This window comes from Limanda limanda, chromosome 18 (genome assembly GCF_963576545.1).
Source record: "Limanda limanda chromosome 18, fLimLim1.1, whole genome shotgun sequence".
Taxonomy (NCBI): Eukaryota; Metazoa; Chordata; class Actinopteri; order Pleuronectiformes; family Pleuronectidae; genus Limanda; species Limanda limanda.
In genome coordinates, this window is record NC_083653.1 from 1,169,089 (window position 1) to 1,194,602 (window position 25,514).

Sequence of the window (25,514 nt, forward strand, 5' to 3'; positions counted from 1 at the left end):
TACAACTGGTCAGTTTGAATCTGAAAATAAGAATTCAAACAGTCTTGAATCACATGACTGATACAACATCACCTGATTGGACAAATCTGATCAGTTCCATCTTCCATTTAGAATTTTGGTGTCTTTTATAGAAACAAATCCAAATTTAGCAATCTGATATTTTGACTTTTTACTTCCCAAAGGTTTTTTAAAGCCGCCCCAGTATTCCCAGTTCAGAACCAGATCCCAGTGGTTCTGAGCAGCCTCTGCTTCAGGAGGTTTCTCTTCCCGGCTTGTTTGTGAGTCTGTGTCGTTCCAGGATCTAACGTTGTGTGTTTGTTGTCTTGACTCTGTCTTGAGACTCAAACTGAAGTCATTTTTCATGTCTCCAAAATGGCTTCTCTAACATGTGTAGGCTGTGTTGTGTTGTGTTGTGTTGCTCCAACAGTGAACTTGTCGTGCTTCAGCCTGAAGTGTTGACTGTTGAAGTCCTTCTTCCATTGTGATACAGGCCCAGTGCGAAGCTGCAGGACTAACTGTGGAGATGTTTTCTGTTCGCAGTCGACCCTCCGTCAGATTTGAGGTTTAAGATTTTAAACGAGAACACGGTGCAGATGATCTGGAGCCGACCCGGGTCCCGGATCCAGGGCTACCGGATCCAAGTGACCTCGGACGCAGGTGGGTGTGTCCTGCAGGTCGTGACCTCACAGCTCCTCAGCTACCTGCAGTTCTCGAGACTCGTTAGCATCCGGCAGATCCGATGAAAACATCACGTAATGATTAAAGTAATCGTCGGCTCCATGAGCTGCCGTCCACTAACATGGAGGAGGGACTGAGCAGCTGGAAACAGTCGTGTTAATCACTAGCTTTGTCCCATCTTTATACGATAAGGTTTGATTTACGCGTCTGTTGGCTGAGATATTTAAATTCAACAACTACCATTTATAATCGCCTCGTAAAGTTTAACAAAACTAGCTCATAAACGGAACTCACGTTTCAGCTTTTCATGTTTTAATTCAATAACCACCAGGTGTAACTGTGTTCAGCTAATTATACTAGCTAGCTAACTGACACGACTAACGTTAGCATGCACATTTTAATTCATAACTAGTTGTAACTGCTTGGTTCAGTTATTTAACCAAACTAGCTACTAGCATCACTGATGTTTATGTTTTATTTCAGTACCTGTACGGATTAAGTGGTTTAATAATCGTGCTAGCTAACTGACACAACGGAACCAGCAGGTAACTTAACAGAGCAAGCTAGCTAAGTGAAGAAGCTATCATTAGCGTGCTAAATAAATATAAGTCCATAATGTGAAATTGTGATTGCAAACGTTTTAAAAAGCTGTTTAATAATTACGTTAATTGACATTTCACAAAAACCCAAATATAACTCAAATAACAAAATATCCAAATAACCGTGGTAAGTCTCGTTTAAGTTGATGATTCAATTGACAACTTTAGGTATTTATAAATTTTTCCCCCCATAAAACATAATTCTGAATTATTAATATATCATAGAAGACGTGGGTTTAATTGGATCCTGATGATGAAACGTCTTTGAATCCATTAAACAACGCTGAGCATTTCAAGTTGTAACATTTGAGGGAAATGATTATTAGACTTCCTGGAAGGTCTGAAGGTATTTAAGGGTTAAAACCACGTGTTTTATAGTAACTCGTAGTAATGCGTAAAGTTTTCATTAGATTAAATCAAAGCGTTGTGTGTGGACACGGATCTTCCAGTCCTCGGGTCAGAAGTCTGAAGAAGGTTCCGTCTGATGCCCTGTTCTGACTCTGGGAGAAGTGAAGTCATGCACTGTTTCCCTAATGACTTCCCTCTGACTTTGTGCATTCTTGTAGAAGAACCAAGAAAAGCATTTACGCTGCCTGCGTCTGCGACTAAGACTTCCATCTCCAACCTGAGTCCAGATGTGGATTATGTTGTAACGATATCAGCGTACGCCGGATCGGAGGAGAGTCTTCCCATCTCCGGCCAGATCACACGTGAGTCCCCATGTCCCCGGGTGCTGCTCTGACTTTGTGTTTAGCTCCAAACATCCAGTTCAATCCCAGTAAAGTTGGTTTTGCAGCTGGTCAACTGTCTGTCGCCATGACGACCATCCACTCTGTGTGCAAACCAAACGCCTGATCACCTCCTGTGATCCAACACATGTTTCATCTCTTACTTTGTCCAACCTGGACGTTTCTTTATTTAGATTGAATATTGAACTTCAGGATGAGAAATGTATTTATTTATTCAAATCTTCATTAGGCTGAGAAAGAAGTTTTAACACATTCATATTAAGACGTCATTAGTCCCTGTTCTGTAGCTTTCGTACAGTAGATGTTCAAATTCCTTCTTTTTAAAGCACTTTTTGGGTGGATTGTTGGATTCTGGATTGTTGTGTCACTTGGAAACATCTGTAAGCAACAGTTTGACCGAACCCCCCGTGAGCCAGCTTGTTAACAAGGCTGTCGACTGGAAAGCTGACGAGACAGATTTCAGTAACTCTGCGGCCGGCAGCCAATCAGGACCCGGTCCAGCTGTGAAGTGTTTCCTGTGGTCTGAAACCGTGTGTGGACAGAAAAGCCCCATTGTTCTAGACTGGTGCAGTAAAACCGAATCTAATCTAAAGTTACTGTACGACTTATTTGAGATGGTTTTGTTTACCGAAAAAGGAAAAATAGGGATTTTATGCCAACACAGATGAGAAGTCTTTAAACTCTGACTTCTGGATAAACTCCATCTGCTGATCACGATCATGTGACGGCGCCAGAAGAGTTATGAAATGCTCCGAGTGGAGATATCGTTTTCTTAAATGGTATTTAAAATATTGAATTTTAAGATTCATTGTTTGACACTCAGGAACTTTATTGTCCACAATGTGTAATATTACTCTTGGCTTGATTTATGGTCTGTTTGACTCTAAATGATCATAGTTCACTGAATGAACAGAAGACTTGAAACTAGAGACGGAGACATGAACTCCTGAGGTGGATTCGTTCTCCTAACGACAGATCGATGAACTCAGTCCAGTCGCAGCAGGTTGAGACTGGGATGTGAGGAAACGTTTAGAGTCGAGCAGCAGCAGTGAGTCAGGTCTCCACAGGAACCACGGCGGCAGTTTGATGGGGACGTCTTCCTGGCACCGAGGATCTGACGAGAGAAACATGGAGACATCAAACCCGTGAGCTCCATGTGGGAACTCGTCCTGCTCCGTGTGAAGCTCTGAGGTGGAAACGCTGCCGAGTGAATCTCACGCATGGAAACTCACAAACAAAAGAGCAGCTTGGTTCCAAGTCGAGACGTCGAATATCTGCTGAAGTAAAACAGGGACAGAAAACGGTTCCTAATAGGACATTATAATAATGAGCATTGGGGGGGGGGGGTTTCTGAGGACACAGATTATCAATGAGTTTTGTAATTACATGTTTTACTGTCTTTCAGTGGAGTCCGGAGGCCGAGCTCCATCCAGGAAGCCAGAGCCTTCAGATCCAGTCAGTAAGTCATTGATCTCGTCCAATCATTTATCTCAAAGCTTCATTTCACCCCCCCGCCTCCGGGGAGCTCCAACCACACAACTCCCATTGTGGAGCAATAATCAAAATTAGGATCCCATAAATCCCTGAAGTGTTCGCTCATCGGCTTGGTCTCCTGCTGGCCAATTATGCCAGTGCTAAGGAAGCTGCTCACGCCCACTGGGGGGGGGGGGGGGGGCGAGCCGCTGTTGTAGTGTGGGGGGGGGGGCGAGCGGAGAGGAGCCCAGCCCTGAAGTGCTGAGGGAAGTGGAAACCATTACAGATGCTGATTTACAAGAGTCCTGCTGTCAGGCTCCTCTCAGGATGACGAGCTGCTGCTGGATTTTCCTTCTTTTTAACGGGAGGAAAGTCAGAAGAAAAGTGCCATAAATTCTCAGATAGAATCTAGTGAATCACACTAACTTCTTTTTCTTCTACAAAATACAAACAAATCTCCCAACTCTGCTTTCAAAACATGTTTGAGAGAAACCCTGAGTCTACGAGACAAACACCGTGGACGTGTAAACCAGTTGTTTCCTTCTGTGGTAAAGAATGGATCTGATGCTCCAGAGCGGCTCACGAGTCACAGATGTGTCTTTACTTGTCCCCTCTGTTCTTTTTTCCCAGAATGCTCTGTGAGCGCCATCGGCGATGTGGTGTTTCTGGTGGACGGCTCCTGGAGCGTCGGTCGACCCAACTTCAAATACATCCGCAGCTTCATCACGGCGGCGGCCGGAGCGTTACAGATCGGCGAGGACAAGTCGCGTGTGGGCGTGGTTCAGTACAGCAGCGACGCCCGGACCGAGTTCACGCTGAACAGTCACATGACCCGGGCGGCGCTGCTGCAGGCCGTGGCCGCGCTGCAGTACAAGGGAGGGAACACCATGACAGGTACAGGTCCATGCTCCTAACACCAGCACACAGCAAGATACCATCACTTTTACTGAATGCTAAACAATTAAATACATTTTCTTATAGTTTAAATGAGCTTAAATAATAATCATTATATGTATTCCTACTTTCTACAAGAATTAAGAAACTTCTTGTCATTTATTTAAACACGTAACCTGTTCAGACTCGCCCAGTGAACACTTCAAATCAAATCAAGAATAATATACTTCACATGATTTTTACTGGTAGCAAACATAATGACCTGTCACATGTCCATGCTCCTAACAAGGGAAGGAACACCATGACAGGTACAGGTCCATCAAATCAAATCAAATCAAATCAAATCAAATCAAATCAAAGTTTATTGTCACATGTCCATGCTACTAACACCATCACACAGCAAGAAATCATAACTTTTACTGAATGCTAAACAATAACATACATTTTCTGCCAGTTTAAATGAGCTTAAATAATAATGATTATATGTATTCCTACTTTCTACAAGAATTAAAAAACGTAACCTGTTCAGACTCGCCCAGTGAACACTTCAAATCAAATCAAGAATAATATACTTCACATGATTTTTACTGGTAGCAAACATAATGACCTTTCACATGTCCATGCTACTAACACCATCACACAGCAAGAAACCATAACTTTTACTGAATGCTAAATAATAAAATACATTTTCTGCCAGTTTAAATGAGCTTAAATTATAATCATTATATGTATTCCTACTGTCTACAAGAATTAAGAAACTTCTTGTCATTTATTTAACCACGTAACCTGTTCAGACTCGCCCAGTGAACACTTCAAATCAAATCAAGAATAATAAACTTCACATCATTTTTACTGGTAGCAAACATAATAAGCTGTCACATGTCCATGCTCCTAACACGGGAAGGAACATCATGACAGGTCCATCAAATCAAATCAAATCAAATCAAATCAAATCAAATCAAATCAAATCAAAGTTTATTGTCACATGTCCATGCTCCTAACACTATCACAAAGCAAGAAATCATAACTTTTACTGAATGCTAAACAATAACATACATTTTCTGCCAGTTTAAATGAGCTTAAATAATAATGATTATATGTATTCCTACTTTCTACAAGAATTAAGAAACTTCTTGTCATTTATTTAACCACGTAACCTGTTCAGACTCGCCCAGTGAACACTTCAAATCAAATCCAGAATAATAAACTTCACATGATTTTTACTGGTAGCAAACATAATAAGCTGTCACATGATCCTTCTCACCCTGTGGTGATTCTATTGAAGACACACCTCTTGGCCGAGCACTGTTTAAAACCTGATTCCTGTGTATTAACACCTCTCTGTCCCGTGGCTCCAGGCGATGCCCTCAGCTTCATCATGGAAAACACGATCTCGCAGGCCGCCGGCGCCAGGCTGAATTTCCCCAAAGTGCTGGTCATCATCACAGATGGCAAATCGGAGGATGCAGTGGAGGGCTACGCCAAGCAGCTCCGGAGCGGGGGGGTGGAGATCTTTGTCCTCGGTAAGGAGCCAGAACCAGTTTATTGCATTCCACATCTTACATTTTCCATCTTTATTTAATGCTTTTAACTGTTGTTAGTAACAGGAACAAACCTGCGATGACATAATGATGGAACAAGGTTAAATTCCTCCATCATTAACGTTACAAGCGAGTGATAGCAGGTTTTCTGAATGTTTATGCTCAAGGTTCAGTGTCAGACTTTCCACCGAGTGAGGATGGAGAAGCAGGAGTGGGCGGTTGCTATGGTGATAGAGTAACAACAGCTCATCTCTGCAGCGGCTGGAAGTGGGTCACTGGTTGAAAATTGCTTTTGGAGACATTAAATATGTTCCCAGGTTTTGCAGGAGGAGCTGTTAACATGAGTAAGAAGCACTGTTCATTTCCACTTCAACTAAAACAAACAAAAACAAACGAAAGCTCGGTTTCCTGGAGGTGATCCAGGCGTTAAAAGGGTTTTAATGGAGCGAAAGTGATGAAGTTTACACAAAGCACCGGGAGCCGGGTTCGATTCAGACGAGGTGGAAGCTCCAGTTTCAACCACAGTGTGTGAGGGGAAGTTACTGCAGTAATACTTCAGATCTACTGTGAAAGAAAACTGACAAGGATGCAAAACGAGTTATTCAGATCAATATGGAAGAATTCTCAATTATAAGTAAAAGTCTTACATTCAAAATGTTTCTATACAGCCTTGAGATAATGTTGTTAGGATTTGGTGCTTGAATTAAATTGAATTAAAAACAATAGAAAATCCAAAGAAAGAAAAAAGAAAGGGACCAAACCGAGGAGGAAGGAAGAGATGGAAATAAACAATATGTTATGATCTTGTGTCTCAAACCTTTATCTGTCAGTTAAATGTTGTCGAGACCAAATTACTGTATTTGCCTCTCGCATGTAGGAGCAGTAAAGAAGCTTAAGTACCGAGTAAAGTACAAGTTAGAGAGTTCACAGCTGAACTTTGAATAAACTTCATTTTGCTTCTCGTCCTGAAACCGGTTCTCCAGTTTAAGATGAACTGCTCACGTTGTCACACTTTCCGTCCTGAGTCGAGGAGATTCTGTTGATAATTCCAACTCCAGAACTCTTAATCCGCTAATGTGGAAAACCAATGTTGCACTTCACGTCTTTTATGGACCAATTATTTCTTCCAGTATTTACAGACCTGGAGCAAATACACTGATTACAGAATAATCCTCAGGGACTTCACGAGCTCGGCCACGGATTCAGCTCCGTCGCCTCTGAGCTGAAAATGAGAAAACAACGAGAATCACAACGGTCGTAAAGAACATTTCCCCCATTTTCATAAACTATCCTAAACTGTGATGTTGTATTTCTCTGGGCTTGTAGGTGTTGGTCAGGCCGATGAAGCTGAGATGAAGCTGATGGCCTCCACGCCTCACAGAACTCACGTCTACAATGTCGCCACCTTCGACCTGATCAAGAACGTGCAGAGAGAACTCATCATGCAGATCTGTGCCGGGGTGGAGGATCAGCTCAGCTCACTGCTCAGCGGAGAGGAAGGTGAGAGAATACTCTGATACCCTGTCTGGGTTTAAAGAGCTTCAAGAAAAACAGACTTCCTATAATTCTGATGTTGTTCTGCAGCTGTTGAGCCGGCCTCTAACCTCCAAGTCCTGGAGGTGGCGTCCAAGTCCGTGCGTGTGACCTGGGACGCCTCCACCGGGGACGTCTCCGGATACAAGGTGCAGATGATCCCCATGATGACCGGCAGGAAGCGGCAGGAGCTGTACGTGGGCCCGGCCCAGGCCACGGTGGTGGTCCGGGACCTTTCTCCAGACACAGAGTACCAGATCAGCCTGTTCGCCCTGAGGGGCCTGGCGCCCAGCGAGCCCGCCGTGGTCATGCAGAAGACCGAGCCCATTAAACTGTCAGTGGGTGAGTGGGTTTTTCACAATTTTCCAACATGAAGACTCAGGAATAAATAGATGGATTAACAATTGGTCGACTGGGCAGAGGCACAAGACGCCAGGGAGCTTCTGAACTATCCTTCGTTTCAAAGTCATCCAGCTTAGTTCACTGAGTTCAGAGGGAGGCGGAAGGACAACAAGGAGACACAAAACAACCACAAACACACAAAACAACCACAAACACACCAAACAACCACAAACAGACCAAACAACCACAAACAGACCAAACAACCACAAGACCTAAAATGAACACAAACGCTGAAGCACTGAAAACCTGAAGCTTTCTAGACTTTAACCCAGAGGATCTGTGAGAGTGAATTTCGTCTCTCGCCAGTTTCCCAGTCTAACAGCTGTGTAATGTCCAGTTGCATCCATGTGTGAAAAGAGCTGCTTGTTGTCCAGAGACTTCACAGCAAGTGGGCGTGTGGATGATGTCTCTCTAATTTGTCCCTCGTGTAGAATTTCAAGTGGGTGTGAAAGCGTCTCACGTGGACAATGTCCGTCTGTGTGCTGCATGTGTGAAAAGGAAACTGTCCAAAGACTCAGACTCGTCGTAAACACCGAGATCTTTCCCACAAAGTCTTTAATTCACCGATAAACAAGTCTCACACGGGATGAGAAGAACAAGTGATCAAAGTGTTTTCACCGAAGCTTAAAGAACTTGTTAGTCAATGAGAACTTTTTACGTTTCCCTCCCTAGAATGTTCTCTGGGTATGGACGTCCAAGCCGACGTGGTCCTCCTGGTGGACGGCTCCTACAGCATCGGTCTGGCCAACTTTGCCAAAGTGAGAGCTTTCCTGGAGGTTCTGGTGAACACCTTCGACATCGGGGCCAGGAAAGTTCAGATCAGCTTGGTCCAGTACAGCAGGGACCCTCACACCGAGTTCTACCTGAACACTCACCACGACCTGGCCGCCGTGGTCAAGGCCGTGAGGAGCTTCCCTTACCGGGGCGGCTCCACCAACACCGGCCGGGCCATGACCTACGTGAGGGAGAAGATCTTCCTGCCCCTCCGGGGGGCGCGTTCCAACGTCCCTCGTGTTACCATCCTCATCACCGACGGGAAGTCGTCCGACGCCTTCCGGGACCCGGCCACCAACCTGAGGAATTCTGACGTGGAGATCTTCGCGGTGGGCGTGAAGGACGCTGTACGAAGCGAGCTGGAGGCCATCGCCAACACGCCTGCCGACACCCACGTGTACACCGTGGAGGACTTCGACGCCTTCACGAGAATCTCCAAAGAGCTGACGCAGTCCATCTGCCTGAGGATCGAACAAGAACTTCGCACGATCTTACAGAGACGTAAGTAAGACGGCTGTACTCCTCTATGCTGACGACAGCTCACTGTTCTTTGAACAAAGTTCTGCTTTGTTTGGTTTGAATATTTGATGATAAAAGATTCACTTACGTACTTTCCTCTACTTGGATGAATCTGGAGAATCATGACAGGCTGGAGACATAAAGAATTCTGCATTTATAACCATTCCATCGGAAATACTCCTTCATTGCTTTTGTTTTTACAGACAGTGGAGCACTGGGCAGTCAGCAGATTTATTGGAGGGTTAATTCTAACGAGGTTTAATTGTATTTTTATACATTTTGCTGAAGAATTTAATAGACCACCACAGCAATTCCTTTTCTTGAACATTTTTGAAAAACCTTCAGAACAATTTCATGTGCAGTGTAGGCTTCACTTGGGCTTATGTTGATTTATCTTGTTATTTATCATTTATTCATTCATTATCCATTCTGCCCAACGTGATGGACTCAAACTCTCTTCTGATAATCAAGAGCCTCCTCGGGTTCAGCAGATTAAATGAAAAACATCCGTCTTTCAATGAGAGCACATGTTGTAAAACTACCTGTCGAGTATTGTGTTGAGGATCAGTTGTTGTGATGGAAACAACATTTGACCAATTAATTACAGCCACACTCAGATGTAGCTCCACCAGCCTTCAGTGAGGAGCACAAAGCAGACGAGTAGAAACGTGTCTCACCAGCTTCTCCTCCTCCTCCTCCTCCTCCTCCTCCTCCTCCTCCTCCTCCTCCTCCTCCTCAATGTGCTCAACACATGTCCACCTTTGATCGTTCAAGGCCAGGGAGAGTTCCTGCAAGTGGAAACTCCAGAACTGGGTCAGGTGGGGGTGCAGAGTTTTCTTTGCAGTTGTCTGAACCTGGTCCGAGCAGCAGATGACTCAGCTGTTACCAGGACGAGCCGGGGCTGTCGGGGCTGTCGGGGGTGTCGGGGGTGTCGCCCGTCACGTCTCCGTGGAAGAATCTGCACATTGAAAAGCATTCTTTGTGTCTAAATCATTAAGCATCTGGTAGTCAAGTTTCAACAAGCAAGAGAAGTTACTCACAAAAGCTTAAGTTTAATCTCCGTGTCTCACTTGCTCTGCCAGCGTGGAATGTGACTCACAGCGGCTTGGATCGGTGATTATATAATTCTTATATAATAATGACTTTATGTCAACACAGAGCAGTGTACAGGAGCCTGGAGAGAGAGCTGCTCCACAGAGGGCGTTTCCCAGCAGCTGCCCTCCTGATGGGTTTTAAACAGTGGAGCCAGGGCAAACGTTTGAGTCCAATTCACACTTACTGAGCATTATATGAGAGTTCAGAGTGTGACCTGACCTTCTGACCTCATTGACCTGCCATTTATCTTTAGTGGTTAACCAGTAACCGGGGGGGGGGGAGCTGCAGACTTCAGTGAATCAACGGATCAGGTGGTTCCTGGGCCTAAAGGACACTGAGGGACCAGAGTTTGAATTCGATGTGTGGATTTGCTTCTGGAACAAAGAGAACGAGACTCTTCTGTTGAACTTCATTCTGCTGAGGTTCTCTCTCTGAAGTGACGTGAGCTTTGTTCTTCTGGTTCCTGCTCGAGCTCGTGAAACATCCCTGGAGCTGAAAGTCACATCTTTGATGCTCGAACATCAAGAGAAACAGAAAGAAGTCACAGACTTTATTGAAGCATCTCCATAAATCCAGCCGAGGTTTTTCAGAGTCAAATAAACTCAACTATATTGAAAAAGCCGACTGTAGTCAACTGTTTCCATCTGTGTCTGCGCGTGATTAGATACAAGAAGAATTTATTATCCTACATGTTTTCACATTGTGTGTTTGATTGAAAGTGGATCTTCTCCTTCTCCAGAGCTGGTCCAGCCGAGGGACCTGGTCTTCTCCGAGGTCGGGACCCGGAGCTTCCGGGCCTCGTGGGAGATGGACGCCAACGACGTCGAGTCCTTCTTGGTTCAGTTCAGACCGTCAGATGTTGCCGACGGGCATTATGTCTCCATGTCCGTCCCCGGGGACACGCTCACCACCCTCCTCCCCCACCTCAACCCGCTCACCCGCTACGAGGTCAACGTCCACGCCCACTTCGCCAAAGGGGAGAGCCTCCCGGCCACGGGCTTTCAAATCACTTTAGAAGGTATTTATCTACACCCACCACATTTATCTTTATCTATCTTTAGCAGAACAAACTTGACTCTTTCTCCTGTTGCAGAAATCGGTCCCGTGCGCGGCCTGCGAGTTTCTGAGGAGACGACCGACAGCTTCCGAGCGTCGTGGCGTCCGGCTCCCGGAGCCGTGACTCGTTACCACCTGACCTACGAACCCGTCGGGGACGAGAGCTCGAGACTGGAGATGACGACCGACGGCCCCGAGACGACCAGCGTCCTCCGGCAGCTTCGACCCCGGACAACGTACCGAGTCACCGTCACGCCCGAGTACCAGTCCGGGCCCGGAGAGTCGCTGCAGACCCACGGCACCACCAGAGGAGGTGAGAGCGGCTTCGGGTTGAAGTTATAATGTTGAAAGATGAGATGCAGATGCTCTGATAAATAAAAGCTCAATGGTCGAAGCTCCAACAGGAGGAGGATTGTTGTTTCGAGTCGGAGAAGTTGATTTCTGAAGTCCAGGAAACGAGTAGCAGGCTAACGGAGACACGTTAATATTCAGATTTATCATTTTAATATTAGAGTTATTGTGATTGTTACATGTCTGCCTCCACTTCTGCTTGAGGGGACGTGACAGACAAGCAGCTAGAGGGACGACATCACGATGGTTTAAATCAAGATGACGTTGTGTTGATTCAAACTTTCTTGGTCCCAGTCGTCTTTGAGTCGTTCAAACACTCACAGTGGAAATTAGTTCAGACTTTATTCTGCCCCCCCGTCGGTTGTAGGAATGGAAAACTAGATCGGCTCCGAGCTCAGAGCGCTGGGAAGTGGAATCAGGCCGAGATGAAACTCAAAGGTGATAAACGATGGAGAAGGAAAGCAGAGGAGTTTTCTTCATTTCCCTCCATGACGTTATGATTGGTAAACTCTTGAAGAGGAGTTATCTCATGGAGACATTTCCAGCTCCAGCACTTCAGGGGATGATTACGTCTCATCTGAAGACGCAGAATACGGAGGATGCAGCTGGAAATGAAGAAATGTATTCCTCTCGTTACCATGGCAACCCTGTGTGTTTCTGTGCCGGACCCGGGTGCTTCCAGCCCCCTCAGACCCAGCAGCTGTTTATCCTCCCAGACTATTTTTTAAAATCTCATTTCTTGTATAGTTGAGGGTTTATTAAAAAGGAGCAGAATGAGTCCCAGCCTTTGTGCGTCTGTCATAAAACACACATTTGGATTCGCTCCCCCCTTCGGTGGCTTACAACATTTTTCCCATTACAATGTTTACTGTGCCATGACTTTATCGCTCAAATATGAATCTATGCAGCGCCTTGAGGTTTTTCATGAATTACCCTTTCGCTGTCTTTTCCACAGAGTTGGGATAGAAGCTCATAATGTGAGGTTACACAAGAATCACTCCACTCTTTCTTCCAGTTATTGCTGACCACTCTTAGGAAAAGAAAATGTGCATTTGATTAAAAGCCGTGACAGTTCCATCACTCGGTGTTGGATCCGTCAGCAGAACCTCCTGGAGGAAGAAACTCTCTCTGCAGGCAGACGCAGCTACGACACCGTTCACATTACTAATCAGCAGTAGGCGTTAACACCGATGACTCATGGCTTTATTTGACCAATTATTTTTAAAAGAGGGAATTGTGTGAACTTGCCCCACTTCGCCTTCACGCTCTCTTACACGTCTCCGCGTCCTGGAAGCTCCTCAGGTTCCTGAGCGTCGCTCGACTGGAGACAACTGGGAGTTCAGTGTCTCGGGTCAAAGACCAGTTCCTCCTCCAGTGTCTCTCCTGTCAGGGACGGAGTGGACGGTTAATAGAACACGAGACAAGTAAAGGAAACGTCAAGGCCACAAATACTAGTTCAGCTCTCCCAGACTCCAGGTCACACGTCCTCTGTGTGTTGTGTAGAGGACAAGGTTTCTGTCTCCGTGTCCAGGGACCTGCTGGATGTCTCCTTGAAGACATATGGCTCTTTACCATGTCTGTGCTCTGAGTAGAATTAGGGACCTTAGTCTGTTTCTGTATATGAACCTAAAGAAACCCAGCGATAGCTTTTACAATGTGGGTCTTTACTGGTCCTGAAGTCCTCCTGGAGGACCTGGACCTGAGAGGACGGATGAGCAGGGAGAAGAAGACAGTAGACAGTGGACACGACAGCAGGTGAAGATGAGAAACAGCAAGACCGGACAGGAATGTCTGTGAGCTGAGAGCTGGAAGGTGAGGAGGAGCAGGAGAGACTGACTCACTCCTGTCTCTGTCCTCCTCTCTGTTTATGTCTCTTTGTTTCACCGCATCTCCGTCTCACCTTCTGTCTTTCCGCTGTCGTCTCCCCATTCCTCCACGTCTCTGTTCTGCTTTGTCTCTTCACATCAGCTTCTCGCTGTGTCTCTCGTTCCCTCTTCACGTCTCCCTGGTTCGAGTCTTTCTGTGATTTCTTTCCACCTTGTGAGGGCTTGCCTGGAATTTCATGGTGTTGTGTGCGGCCTCGGTGTTTCGGCCTGCAGCCCCCCCCCCCCGGGGAGCGGGATCACACTTCTGTCTTCCCGACGCTTCAGGGTCTGGGTCAGTGTGAGACCTCCAGACGTCCTGGTGCTGGTCCACAGCAGAGGCAGCTGGCAGGAGGATCCTCTTTCCCTTTGCTTCAGTCAAACCTGTTCGGATCTGCAGCAGAAAACGATGATCTCACTCTTTCTTATTGTAAAATCTTATTTTACTGTACACACTCACGTAAAGCTTGAGTCTCCTGTGTGCACGGAGCCATTTCTGTTTACGACCAAATGCATGGGAGCTGAAATGGAAAATACTTCTTCAGGCCAGAATCAGCAGGTTACAGTGTTTTCTGTGAAATCTCCGCTTGTTTCCCAAACTCCCGTATAAATGCAGCTTTGTTTTCATTCTGTCTGACGTGTTTCAAACAATGGTTCGATAGATCCGTGGACTCGCTGGAGTGTGGTTCCTCTCTCAGTTGTTTGGGTGTAAACTTGTCCTCAGTTGATGTTTAAAGAAGCTGCAGCTGCTTGGGGCTGTTTTTCAAGGCCCTCACTTTGAACACTGGTTTGGAAGAACCCCAGAAAGTGGACACGAACCAGGACCTCCTGCTGGTCGAGGCCCAGGGAAGCGTGACGCTGCTGTGGGACGGAAAACATGCAACACAGAGGAGGAGAGAACATTTCACTGTCAGACTGACGACTGATCATTCATTCTGAGTGACGTCCACAGAGCGTCGAAACAAAACTCTGCTAACGAGAGCAAGAAGAAAAAAAAACGAGATTGATCGGGTTCATTTGAGGTTTTAATAATAATTTTCGCTTCCTGTTTGAACTTGTGTCCATTCAACCTGAGTTTAGACCGTAGATGGGCGTGTTCCTCAAGTTCTTTAATCGTGACGCTCTGGAAATCGAAAGCTTTGATGCTTCTGGTGTAAATCAGCTCCAGACCTCCGACCTGTCCTCATCTGTCCTCAGCGTTCTGCAGCGTGTCCACACGCTCCTCGGGACGGAGGCCGAGGTGGAGGCTGGAGTTCGGACTCTTCGTCTGAACACATGAGGACGAGCTTACCTGTCCAGCTCAGCCAGTAGAGACAGTTCTCAGAGTCTCGCTCCGAGCAGACGTCTGTGCTCCCGGCTGACGGCACATCACGCTGGAGTTTAGGATCTGGATGAAACTGGGAAATTGGCTTTTTCCATGTTATGCTTCAGCAGAACCATATGTTGACAAGACTCAAATAAGACAAGATAATCCCTCTAAATCTTTTTAAATCTCTTGTCTTCAGAGCAGTGTAAATATGTGTTTGAATCAAGCTGAGTAAACATATTTATACATCATAGTTTAGCCTCGGCCAAGGAGGTTTTCACCCCGATCTGTTGTTGTCTTATAATTTGGTTTTCAACATGAGCAGACTGTTGTTTCTTGTGTTGTTATTGAGGCGTCTGTAAAACAGGAGAAGTTGCTCGGTGTATAAATAAAGGTTTGGCTGAATCATTCCCTGCTGTAGCCTTTGAGCCGCACAGGAAATTAGAACCCTCGACTCTGGCGCTGCCGCTGCCTTGCTCAGAGACTTTCTCCTCTGATGTGGAGTCGTTTTTTCACTTCCCTGCCATCTGGGCCACCCGTGAGAAACCAGCCTCCGAGACTCAAGGTGCTTCACCAGTCTGACGAGAGATGGAACATGTCAAGTGGCCAAGTTTACACAGAGTTATTGGCCGAGACTCTTTCCACTGTGACTGCTCCATGACTCCTCCTCCAGCTCGGAGGCAGAGAACCAGAGGCTTTAAATGTAGTTTATAAAAACCTCAGAGGAGATCGTCTCTCTTCTGCTTCTTCAGATCCTCTCTTACTAATCAGATCCACTGAACATAACCTGGATTTTACAGAAATATTTCATGTGCTAAGTATCGTTGAATTGTAGACGATCCAATATTTATTTATTTATAAACTATCCCAGAGGCAGGTGGCTCCATCTTTTGCTTTTGACGTCATTTGGACTCCGTAGTGACCGAGGTACAGTCAGTCTCAGCTGTCAATCATTTCATCTGACCTTGTTCTTATATCATCAAATAACTGATTCAAACCAAACTGATCAGAAACACTTGAACAAACATCAGCGAGATAAGAACGACCTGAAATGACAGAAACATCTTTGACAAACATTTATTTAAAGTCTACTTTGATTTTGGTCCACGTCCCATCTGCTAACATGGAGGAGTTTATTACCGACACACTGGAGCTGTCATGTCGTCCATGTTTATTTACAGTTTATATATATGTGGTTGATTGATAGACAGAGACACACAGAGAGAGAACAGTTCACATTTCTCCGTTCCTTGATTTCCCTGTGGTTTAGTTCACATGAGCTTCATTTATGGAACGTTTTCTTCAGAGCTCCATGTGCAGATATTCCACAGACGTCTGAGGTCTGTCTGTCTGCGGCTGCTCGTTCCCAGAGCGTCTGCAGTCCTGGAAGCAGATAGAAGATGGCAGCAGCTGTGGATGGAGGCTGCAGAGGCACATGTGAACAGTCGGTTGGAAACATTGAGGCTGTTTGCAGAGCTGCACCAGAGTCCAGAGACTTTCCTCAAGTGTTCTGTCAGAAACAAAGATGTCCCAGGACGTTGCTCCAGATATTATTTGGAACATTGACCGCAGTCCCTCTGTAAAACAGTCCTGAAGTCGGCCTTCATCACCAAAAGCTCTGGACTCTCTTCGTCTTCTTCGTCCTTGTCTTGGTCTTGGTCTTCCTCCTTGTCTTGGTCTTGGTCTTCCTCCTTGTCTTGGTCTTGGTCTTCCTCCTTGTCTTGGTCTTCTTTGTCTTCTTCTTCTACGTCGTGTTGTGCAATGGTAGACTTGACGTTGGCTAATTATTAATAATCATGAAATATGATTATTAAAATAATAAAAATTATTTATGAAAAATAATTAAAAATGATAATGTTATCCATTAAGAATAGTTAAATAATTAGTGAAAACAATAAAAAGATCAATTAAGAATGATACAATCTGTAATTATTACTTATCGTAGAGGGGCACCACCCTGGTTCCAGGGACCAACGAGTCAATCTATAAATATCAGTCTCATCTGATAAAAGTTAAATTAATAATCTCAATAGTTAATATTAATGATTGTATAATAAACAATGAAGGGTTTTAAGTTTGAGCACAGGCTATCATAATCCAGCTGCATTCTCACACATATGCACAAACAATCACAGAATACAGATACTTTAATTACAAAAGTATTTATTAAAAAGGGCTCAACAGTTTTATCCTACCTTCCAGGTACATGCCCCCTGGAGGAGGGGTTATGGGGTTCAGTGGGCTCTCAGCCAATGGACTGTCAGATTTAGATCACAAGGGGCGGGCTTCGCCCTCAGTGGACGTCTCAGGTTTCATTACGGTCTCTGCAGACCCCAAAGCAACATCTCCCCCCAGGGCCTGCTGGGGAGCTTCGTCCAGCAGGAAAACTCTAGAGCTGGTCTCAGCATCGCGTGTAGGCCTCGTTTACGACTCTTTGTCTAAACTCAGATCAGTGGGGTCACCCCCAACAGTCGTCTTCTTCTTCTTCGTCTTCGTCTTCTTCATCTTCTTCGTCTTCGCCTTCGCCTTCGTCTTCTTCTTCGTCTTCGTCTTGGTCTTCGTCTTCTTCTTCGTCTTCTTCGTCTTCTTCGTCTTCGTCTTGGTCTTCTTCTTCGTCTTCTTCGTCTTCTTCGTCTTCTTCGTCTTCTTCGTCTTCTTCGTCTTCGTCTTCTTCGTCTTCTTCGTCTTCGTCTTGGTCTTCTTCTTCGTCTTCTTCGTCTTCTTCGTCTTCTTCGTCTTCTTCGTCTTCTTCGTCTTCTTCGTCTTCTTCTTCTTCGTCTTCGTCTTGGTCTTCTTCTTCGTCTTCTTCTTCTTCTTCTTCTTCGTCTTCGTCTTGGTCTTCTTCTTCGTCTTCTTGGTCTTCTTCGTCTTCGTCTTCATCTTCTACGTGTCCGGCTCCTCTTCTTCATCCTGAGATCTTTGTGTTCTTCAGGTTTCACGTCACGTGTTAGAAACCTCGTCCACACGTCCACTCGCTCTCTGAGAAGCTTCCACACATTGTCCTGCTGGTTCCTCACATGGACTCACTCTGACTCACTGACACTTTAACATCTAGAACACGTCAGGAACACGTCAGGAACACGTCAGGAACACGTCAGGAACACGTCAGGAACCTTTCAAATTAAAAGCCTTGCATTCTTGCAGCTTGTAAATTTAATATCTTTGTTATATGTGCAGCCTGTGTTTCATTAATAGTTGTTTCCGTAGCTCATCATTCTGTCTGACCACATTTTGCTTATTTAAAAAGATGATAATTTTTTCTGGCAGAGAGAGATCTGCTCTGGTCACATGCTCTGGTATTTCTCTTGACTGATGGAGTTCCTCTAACGTTCAGTGAAGTTCACGTTGAGTCCAACTCACTTCAGACTTCTTAAGTGAAATATCCTGATCATTGTTTTCTTGAATCTGGACCAGAAAATATTTTTCCGACCATAAACATTTGGGGAGTTGTTTCTCCAAAGATCTGTATCGACGGGTGAATGAATCAAAATGATTTATTTCACGCTGCCTGTGTAGATCTTGTAGCTGGAGGTGATTGACTGTGATAATTATCAGGTTGTGGAAACTTGGCTCCTCTGCTGCACCTCCTCTGTTCGTGTTGTCACCTTCTCACTGGAGATGGATCATGATTCCTCCTCCTCCTCGGCTTCCATCCCTCGCAGTCTGAATTCTCTTTAACCCCTTCCTCTCCTTCCTGCCTCCAGACGCCGGGCCTCCTAGAGACCTGGTCACCAGCGACGTGGGCGACACCAGCTTCCTGGCGTCCTGGACGGCGGCGCCCGGGGACGTGCAGACCTACCGGGTGAACTGGAAGTCGCTGTTTTCCAAGGAATCCGGAGAGAAGACGGTTCCGGGTCACGTGACCAGCACGCCGCTGGACGGTCTGTCCCCGGAGACGCTGTACCAGGTGACTGTGGTCGCCGCCTACGGCCACACGGACAGCGAGCCGCTCACCGGACAGGAAACCACTGATGGTAAGAAACACGCCGCTGACGCCCGCCTGTCAGTATCGGAAGTGGTTGAGGCGACTGGAGTTGGGTCAAATTAAAAACTATAATTTATAACGTGAGTAAACATGAAGGAGTTTCTGTCTCAGTCTCTAGTTTCAAGTCAAACAGCTGATGTTCATTAAGTGAATTATGATGATTCAGAATCAAACAGACCATATATCACCGGATGTGAGACTTTGACCTCTTGACCTTGGTCCGGCTCAGAGAAACGTTCTGGAAGCTTTCACTCTATTTTCTGCTTTTGACATTTGGCCGAAAATAATGTGTTTTGTGTTTTGTGCAACATGAATATAATCAAAAGTTGATTCAAAACATGTTTGCGAGCGTGAATAATCGTCCAGTTCTCCAAATGATACTTTTCCGCTTTTCTCCGCCATGAGAACGATCCAAATTTTAATGAAGATTTTCATTCTGCATTATTTTCAAACTGATTCAAAGCTGTTTTTTTGGGCGAAGCTTCAACGCGACGACAGATTTTTGCGTTTTTGCAGAAGTAACATAAGTAACAGCTGAGGGGAATATTACAACGTGTGTGTCCCGGTTTATGAAATGCACATTGACATTCTTCACCAGAGATGAGACACACTCTTAAAACGTCAACACATTCCTCCGCTTGGGAAATCAGACTCACAAACAGGCCGCACAAAACAAATCAGCGAGTGCAAACTGTCCCTCGGTGCAGCAGGACCAGGACATGTCCTCCGGGCCGGAGACGAGTTGGACGCCGTGTTTCCTTCAGCCGATAAAAACCCTCCCGAGTGAAATCAAGCACCTTGAGAAACTTTCCTCCGGATCATTAAATAAACATATTATTCCCTTTTGCTGAGTTTTTTTCTTTAAATCACTCACAGCATCATCGGAATAAGTTAATTTCATTTTATTGGGGTTTGGTTTTTTTTCTGGAGGGTAAAAGGAAAATGTGGTGAATGTTTCCTCCGCGGCCAATTAATGATTTCTGGGTCAAAGCCTAATTCACAACTAGTTAGTTTTGGCAGGAAGCTGAAGTTCTATTGAACGTTTTTATGATTATATATGACGAGTGCTCACAGAAACCACACCAGGCTTGTGAATGTTTATCATGGTTTAAATGGAAAATAAGTATATGATGAATGAAAGAAACAATCTACACCACAGAGAGATTTACTTTTTAAATCTGCTTTTATTCAACTAACTATCGTTTCCTTTTATGAAATGGATAAGAGGCAGTTTTTAATTGGAATATTTTTAAACCTCAACGTAGATATTTCAGTCGCCCTAACCCTAAAGATACTTTCAGAAGCATAACAATATTTGACACTTTTCTGGTAATATTAGGACCTTATTCTGGCCTTAATACTTCGTCATGTGATCACTTGATCGTTAACCGTAAAACTGAAATCCATCATTCTCGTAACAAATCAAACCTAAAACCACTGGAATCCAAAGTTGAGCTTTTCTACATTTCTACATTTCTACATCTGAATGATCTGAACCTGTTCTACTCTTTGTTTTCAGCCTCCGCTGCTGGTAAAGCTCTCAGCGTGTCGGACGAGACCGAGCGCTCCATGAAGGTCACGTGGACGCCGGCGCCGGGCAAGGTGCTCCACTACCGCCTGAAGTACGCCCCGAGTGGGGGGGGCAAGGAGGTGGCGATGAAGATCCCCGGGGCGGCCTCCTCCAGCGTCATGAGGCGCCTGACGCCGAAGACCACGTACGACATCAGCGTTCACCCCATGTACAAGCGCGGCGAAGGCAAAGCAAGGCAAGGAGTAGGAACCACACGTACGTTGGTCCATAATTCATCTGAGAGAAAAGAGTCCGGACGCTTCTGACCCGAGACGTTTAACCCCCGCTCGCTCTGAAACGCCATCGCTGGGGACATGGAACCAAGAATCTGCTGCTTCTTCATTCTTATTATAAAGTACAAACGATTGAAAGTGTCTAAGTTTAAAGGAGCCGATCTTTAATTCTATTTACATCCAGTGGCTGAGGTCACAAATCTGAGTTTATCGGAATTCTCCCCAAATGAAAGTGTCCCTTCAGGCCAGGGTGAGGACGTGATGTCTTCCCTCTCATGTCTCTACTGAGATGAAAGAAGAGAGAACATTAAGATGTCATCACGTCCTTCAGAGGAAGCATTAACATCCATTCAGCTTGCAGATTTTTGTTTCCATTGTTCCACCGAGAACACGATGTTCTGAGCGAGGTGGAGTTTACGGGACTTGTTGAGATGAATGTGTCTCACAGGACAGCGTCTTCTCACCACGACACTAAAACCACATGAGACACAGACTCCATCCCACGCTACTAACACACCGCATGACACCGGGCTTCTCTAGCAAACACCAAGGATCTGTATTATATGAGAAACTGGCTTGACTGCGGCTGATCTTTCCAACCTTTGCCAACAGTTTGAAAGTGCGTTGACTTTTAACCTTCAGTGCAAGTTGGTCCTGAAGTCCTGTCCCGGGTTCTTCTCTTTCAGTGTCGCCCTACAAGAGTCCCCAGAACCTCCAGACCTCCGAACCCACCAGGAACAGCTTCCGGGTCTCCTGGGACCACGCCCCCGGGGACGTGCAGGGCTACAAGGTGACCTTTCACCCCAGTGGGGACGGCATCGACCTGGGGGAGCTGCTGGTCGGACCCTACGACAACACCGTGGTCCTGGAGGAGCTCAGGTGGGTTCTCCTCAGGAGGAATTTAAGGGTTCGATTAAACAAGTCTCCAGAAAAGAATACAAATTTCACACAAAGTTCTCAGTTCTCACTATTAACAGTTTCTGAACTACACCAAACGATCAGAATCAGAATCAGAATCAGAATTCTTTTAATTGCCAAGTATATTTGCAGGAATACAGGAAATTGCCTTGGTGTGGTTGGTGCACTGTACATAAATAACAATCAGACATTAAACAACAATATATATATATATATAAAACAAAACAATATAAACAGTAAGGGAGTTATCGGCATGTACAGTGCTAAGGTGCAGAGATTTTCTGGAATAGGTGGTGACCGGGGAGTTCAACCTGTAGAGTCCACACAAATATTCATTAACAAGGAAAACAGCTGTGTGTGTGTCCTTGTGTGTAAAAGTTACTCTGGTGACTTGTCAACTGAGGTTAAACTAAGTTAACCTCTTAGTAAACTGAACAGTTGCATATATTGGAAATTGCCCCTGTACATAAAAACAAAACAACAATATATACAATTAGAACATTAAACAAAAACAAAGATTCAATCTATTTTTTACACCTTTTCCTGCTACAGCTCATTTGAAACTGTGGAGTTAAAGTCAATCACTTGTTTTGCGACTTGAAGTCAAAGAGCAGAAGTTATATTTTTCGCTGAGAAAGACTTTTTGTTTTCCCCTCAGGGCAGGAACTCAATACTCCGTGTCCGTGTCGGGGATGTTTAAAGGAGGCGAGAGCGTTCCTCTGGCCGGGGAGGAGAAGACGACGCTCTCCGACGCTCCGGAGCCGCCTCCTCGCCACGACCTTGGTAAAGCTGATCACTCGAGCTCGCTGCACCTCACACCCGCTCGCCAGCCGCTCCACGGAGCCGGGCTGCAGACCAGATGCTGCACAGCACTGATCTGACTGAGGTGGAATCCAGCTTGAGGGCTGAAGTGTCGAAGGGATTTAATGTCTCCGGCGCGTCGGAATCGCAGATGATTTGAATTAGTGCAAGTTATTTGGAGCTGCCTCTCCTCCCTCGGTGTGAAGTGACTTGTTATCACAAGCGTTCACACTGACATTTATAAACCATGATCGTCCTCGACCGCCTCACACGCTGCTGCTTCGCCAGTTCGACCACGAACATCAGATCGATATCATTTGGCAACAAAATGGTGTCAAGGGAAAGTAGATCATGTGTCTCAGCTTTCAAGTGTTTTTTTTATGGTCTTGAATGTCGGCCACCGCATGAATATATCGAGGTTCGGAGAATGTGCAGGTCGTTAAAGGTCTTCTGCGTTTTAAAACCTTCATCGTAAACAACGTGTGAAATACTCGACACTGAAGCCAGAGAGTTCTCAACCCTTGAATCACTTGAGATCCTTTTTTTTACATCTTTGTAAATGTTAAAACTCAACGTGACGTTAGACGTGTGGAGGTTCCAGTAACAGTTAATCTCAGCAGAGATTTTCCTCAGAGATAAGACGATGAAAAACATGATTTCAACCAATATTAGACTCATACAACAGTTGGTTCCAGCTAATTTAACAGGGAGGAGCCTTTTTCTGGAAAGATTGGAAAGATTAAAATCTGATCTGAATCTTTCTGGTCTAAAGTTTCCACATTTAACAAAACATTTCCAACTCAACAACCACCTGGGCCTTTTGTTCACGTCGGCCGATAGAAACTGACAATCTGAGATTTAATGTGTCTTAAGAAGTCAGGATTGTTTATTCAAACAGGACGAACTTTGTTTCAGGGTTGAAGGCTAAAAGAAACCAGTCGGACCCCAGTTTGTGTTTCCATTCACACGGAGCTTGATGTGTATTTGCTGTGATTTGAACCCAGAGCCTCTCGACGCTGACTCGGTGAAACTCCGACTCGGTTCCTCTCAGCGTCGAGCATCTGTTTCTGCAGCCGGGCCGAGAGAGAGCTGAAGATTTAGAATGATTGTCTCCTGACCTGTTTTCACTTGCACACGCAGAGGCCCCGGTTTCTAATCGCTCAGCGTCCACAGAGCTCGTCCACGTGTCGTCCTCCACACGCGTGGACGGGACGAGGTTTCTCATCCCCACAGGTGCCGCGGGCCGGAATGTGCAGGACCTGGTTTATCACAGAGTCAGACCGGCCGACCCCGGCAGGAAGGATTCACCGAGGATATTAAACCTGTGGAAGAGAAGGAGGGAAAAGGCCTGAGGAGAGAGAGACGCTCGTCCAGAAGCTGCTGAACAACGTGTCACTGAATGAATTCATTGTGTAAAACACTGTATAAACATCTGTGTCATGTTGGATTGTGAGAGTTTTGTGTCTTTACTTCTGCTCCTCACTTCACTTCTCTGATGAATCACACACTGTTTCCTCTTTTCTACACTTTCCTCACACACACACACACACACACACACATCTGTAATGGATTTTAAAGCTCTTCTTGGACTGTGGCGTCCATGGCGTCTGTCCTGACTGTCCCTCGCCCTCACTCTCTCTCCTCAGGCACTCAGTGTAAGACCGCAGCGATGGCCGACATCGTGCTGCTGGTCGACGGCTCCTGGAGCATCGGGCGCATCAACTTCAAAACCATCCGCAACTTCATCGCTCGCATGGTCAGCGTCTTCAACATCGGGCCGGACCGAGTCCAGATCGGTAAAAACCTCCACGCCTCTCACCAGGACTCTCACGCTGCTGGACTCATTGTGTTCTGACCCGTGCCCTGGTTTCCTCTGCAGGTCTGGCTCAGTACAGCGGAGACCCGAAGACCGAGTGGCACCTGAACGCTCACCCGACCAAGGCCTCGCTGATGGAGGCCATCGCCAATCTGCCGTACAAAGGAGGGAACACCATGACGGGTGAGTGAAGACCAAACCTGGACACCAAACCAGAAGTTCTCTCTTGGTTTGGATTCTCTGTCGAACCCGTTTGTTGGCGTCCTGCAGGAATGGCTCTGAACTACATCCTGGAGACCAACTTCAAACCCAGCGTGGGGATGAGAGCCGGCTCCCGCAAGATCGGCGTCCTGATCACCGACGGAAAGTCCCAGGACGAGATCGTCTTCAGCTCCCAGAACCTGAGGGACAGCGGCATCGAGCTGTACGCCATCGGTGAGTGCTTCCTGTCGGCCGGGGGTCCGAGGTGGTCCGAGCCGCGAGGAGGAGACACCGTGGAGCTGCGATGTTCAGCTCACTGAGGTTCGGTGATTATCTGTTTGTTCTCTCAGGTGTGAAGAACGCCGACGAGAACGAGCTGCGGTCCATCGCCACCGATCCCGACGAGATCCACATGTACAACGTCAACGACTTCAAGTTCCTCACGGACATCGTGGACGACCTCACCAACAACCTGTGCAACAGCGTCAAGGGTCCAGGTGGGAAACGAGCTTCCAGATCAGAGTTAGAGGATCAAACCATTTCAACAAGATTCCGTCTCCATTTTATTGAATTAATTAAATGACATTTTTTTTAAATTGGAACTCTAACTCGACACAAGGACAAACGGTTTCAGCTTCGACCTTCTAACAGTGAACTGTAGAGTGTTTATCCTCGGCTGCTGCTAGATTCTTTAAATACTGCAGAGTCAGATTTACACCTTCTAGTAATTACCGGTGTTTGAGGTCAGATGGAAACTTAACTGCTTCAGAAAGTTTTTTATTTTTCCGGAATTTACAAAAACCACAGTTTTGACTGACAACTGTAATTTTCTGAGATTTGCCTTCAGGCTTTCAGGCAGTTTCACAGACGCCCGAGGGCTCGACACAGACAACATGGAACTTGAGTCCAAGTGAAGACACGTCAGCAAAGTTACAGCAAAGCAACTCATACTGTTAGAGAAATGGATCCAGAGATTAAAGCCATGCAGTCAGTGTTTTACCAAAGTGAGAGCTTTAGGCTTTGATTCACAACAATTATAATCTTCGTAAACTTCGTAAAAAAATCTCAAAGAACAAAACTGAATAAGAACAGATCACAGACTTAACTGACGACGAGTCAATTTGAGTGAAATCTTGATTATCTTTTCTCTCTAACGGC

The 25,514-nt window shown here is 45.8% G+C and overlaps 1 protein-coding gene across 1 annotated transcript in view; it reads left to right on the forward strand.

Moving 5' to 3' along the window:
• The window catches only part of col12a1b (collagen, type XII, alpha 1b), an 82,066-nt gene that overhangs the window by 2,675 nt on the left and 53,877 nt on the right, over window positions 1–25,514 (forward strand). Inside the window, exons 2-19 of the mRNA XM_061091405.1 lie at window positions 541–657; window positions 1,844–1,987; window positions 3,432–3,485; window positions 4,130–4,393; window positions 5,752–5,916; window positions 7,261–7,434; window positions 7,519–7,809; window positions 8,542–9,144; window positions 10,997–11,275; window positions 11,351–11,626; window positions 18,537–18,806; window positions 20,337–20,603; window positions 21,307–21,499; window positions 22,197–22,321; window positions 23,986–24,135; window positions 24,219–24,338; window positions 24,426–24,590; window positions 24,707–24,853. Coding sequence (XP_060947388.1) covers window positions 541–657; window positions 1,844–1,987; window positions 3,432–3,485; window positions 4,130–4,393; window positions 5,752–5,916; window positions 7,261–7,434; window positions 7,519–7,809; window positions 8,542–9,144; window positions 10,997–11,275; window positions 11,351–11,626; window positions 18,537–18,806; window positions 20,337–20,603; window positions 21,307–21,499; window positions 22,197–22,321; window positions 23,986–24,135; window positions 24,219–24,338; window positions 24,426–24,590; window positions 24,707–24,853 — 3,804 coding nt within the window. The remainder of the gene's footprint in view (window positions 1–540; window positions 658–1,843; window positions 1,988–3,431; window positions 3,486–4,129; window positions 4,394–5,751; window positions 5,917–7,260; window positions 7,435–7,518; window positions 7,810–8,541; window positions 9,145–10,996; window positions 11,276–11,350; window positions 11,627–18,536; window positions 18,807–20,336; window positions 20,604–21,306; window positions 21,500–22,196; window positions 22,322–23,985; window positions 24,136–24,218; window positions 24,339–24,425; window positions 24,591–24,706; window positions 24,854–25,514) is intronic.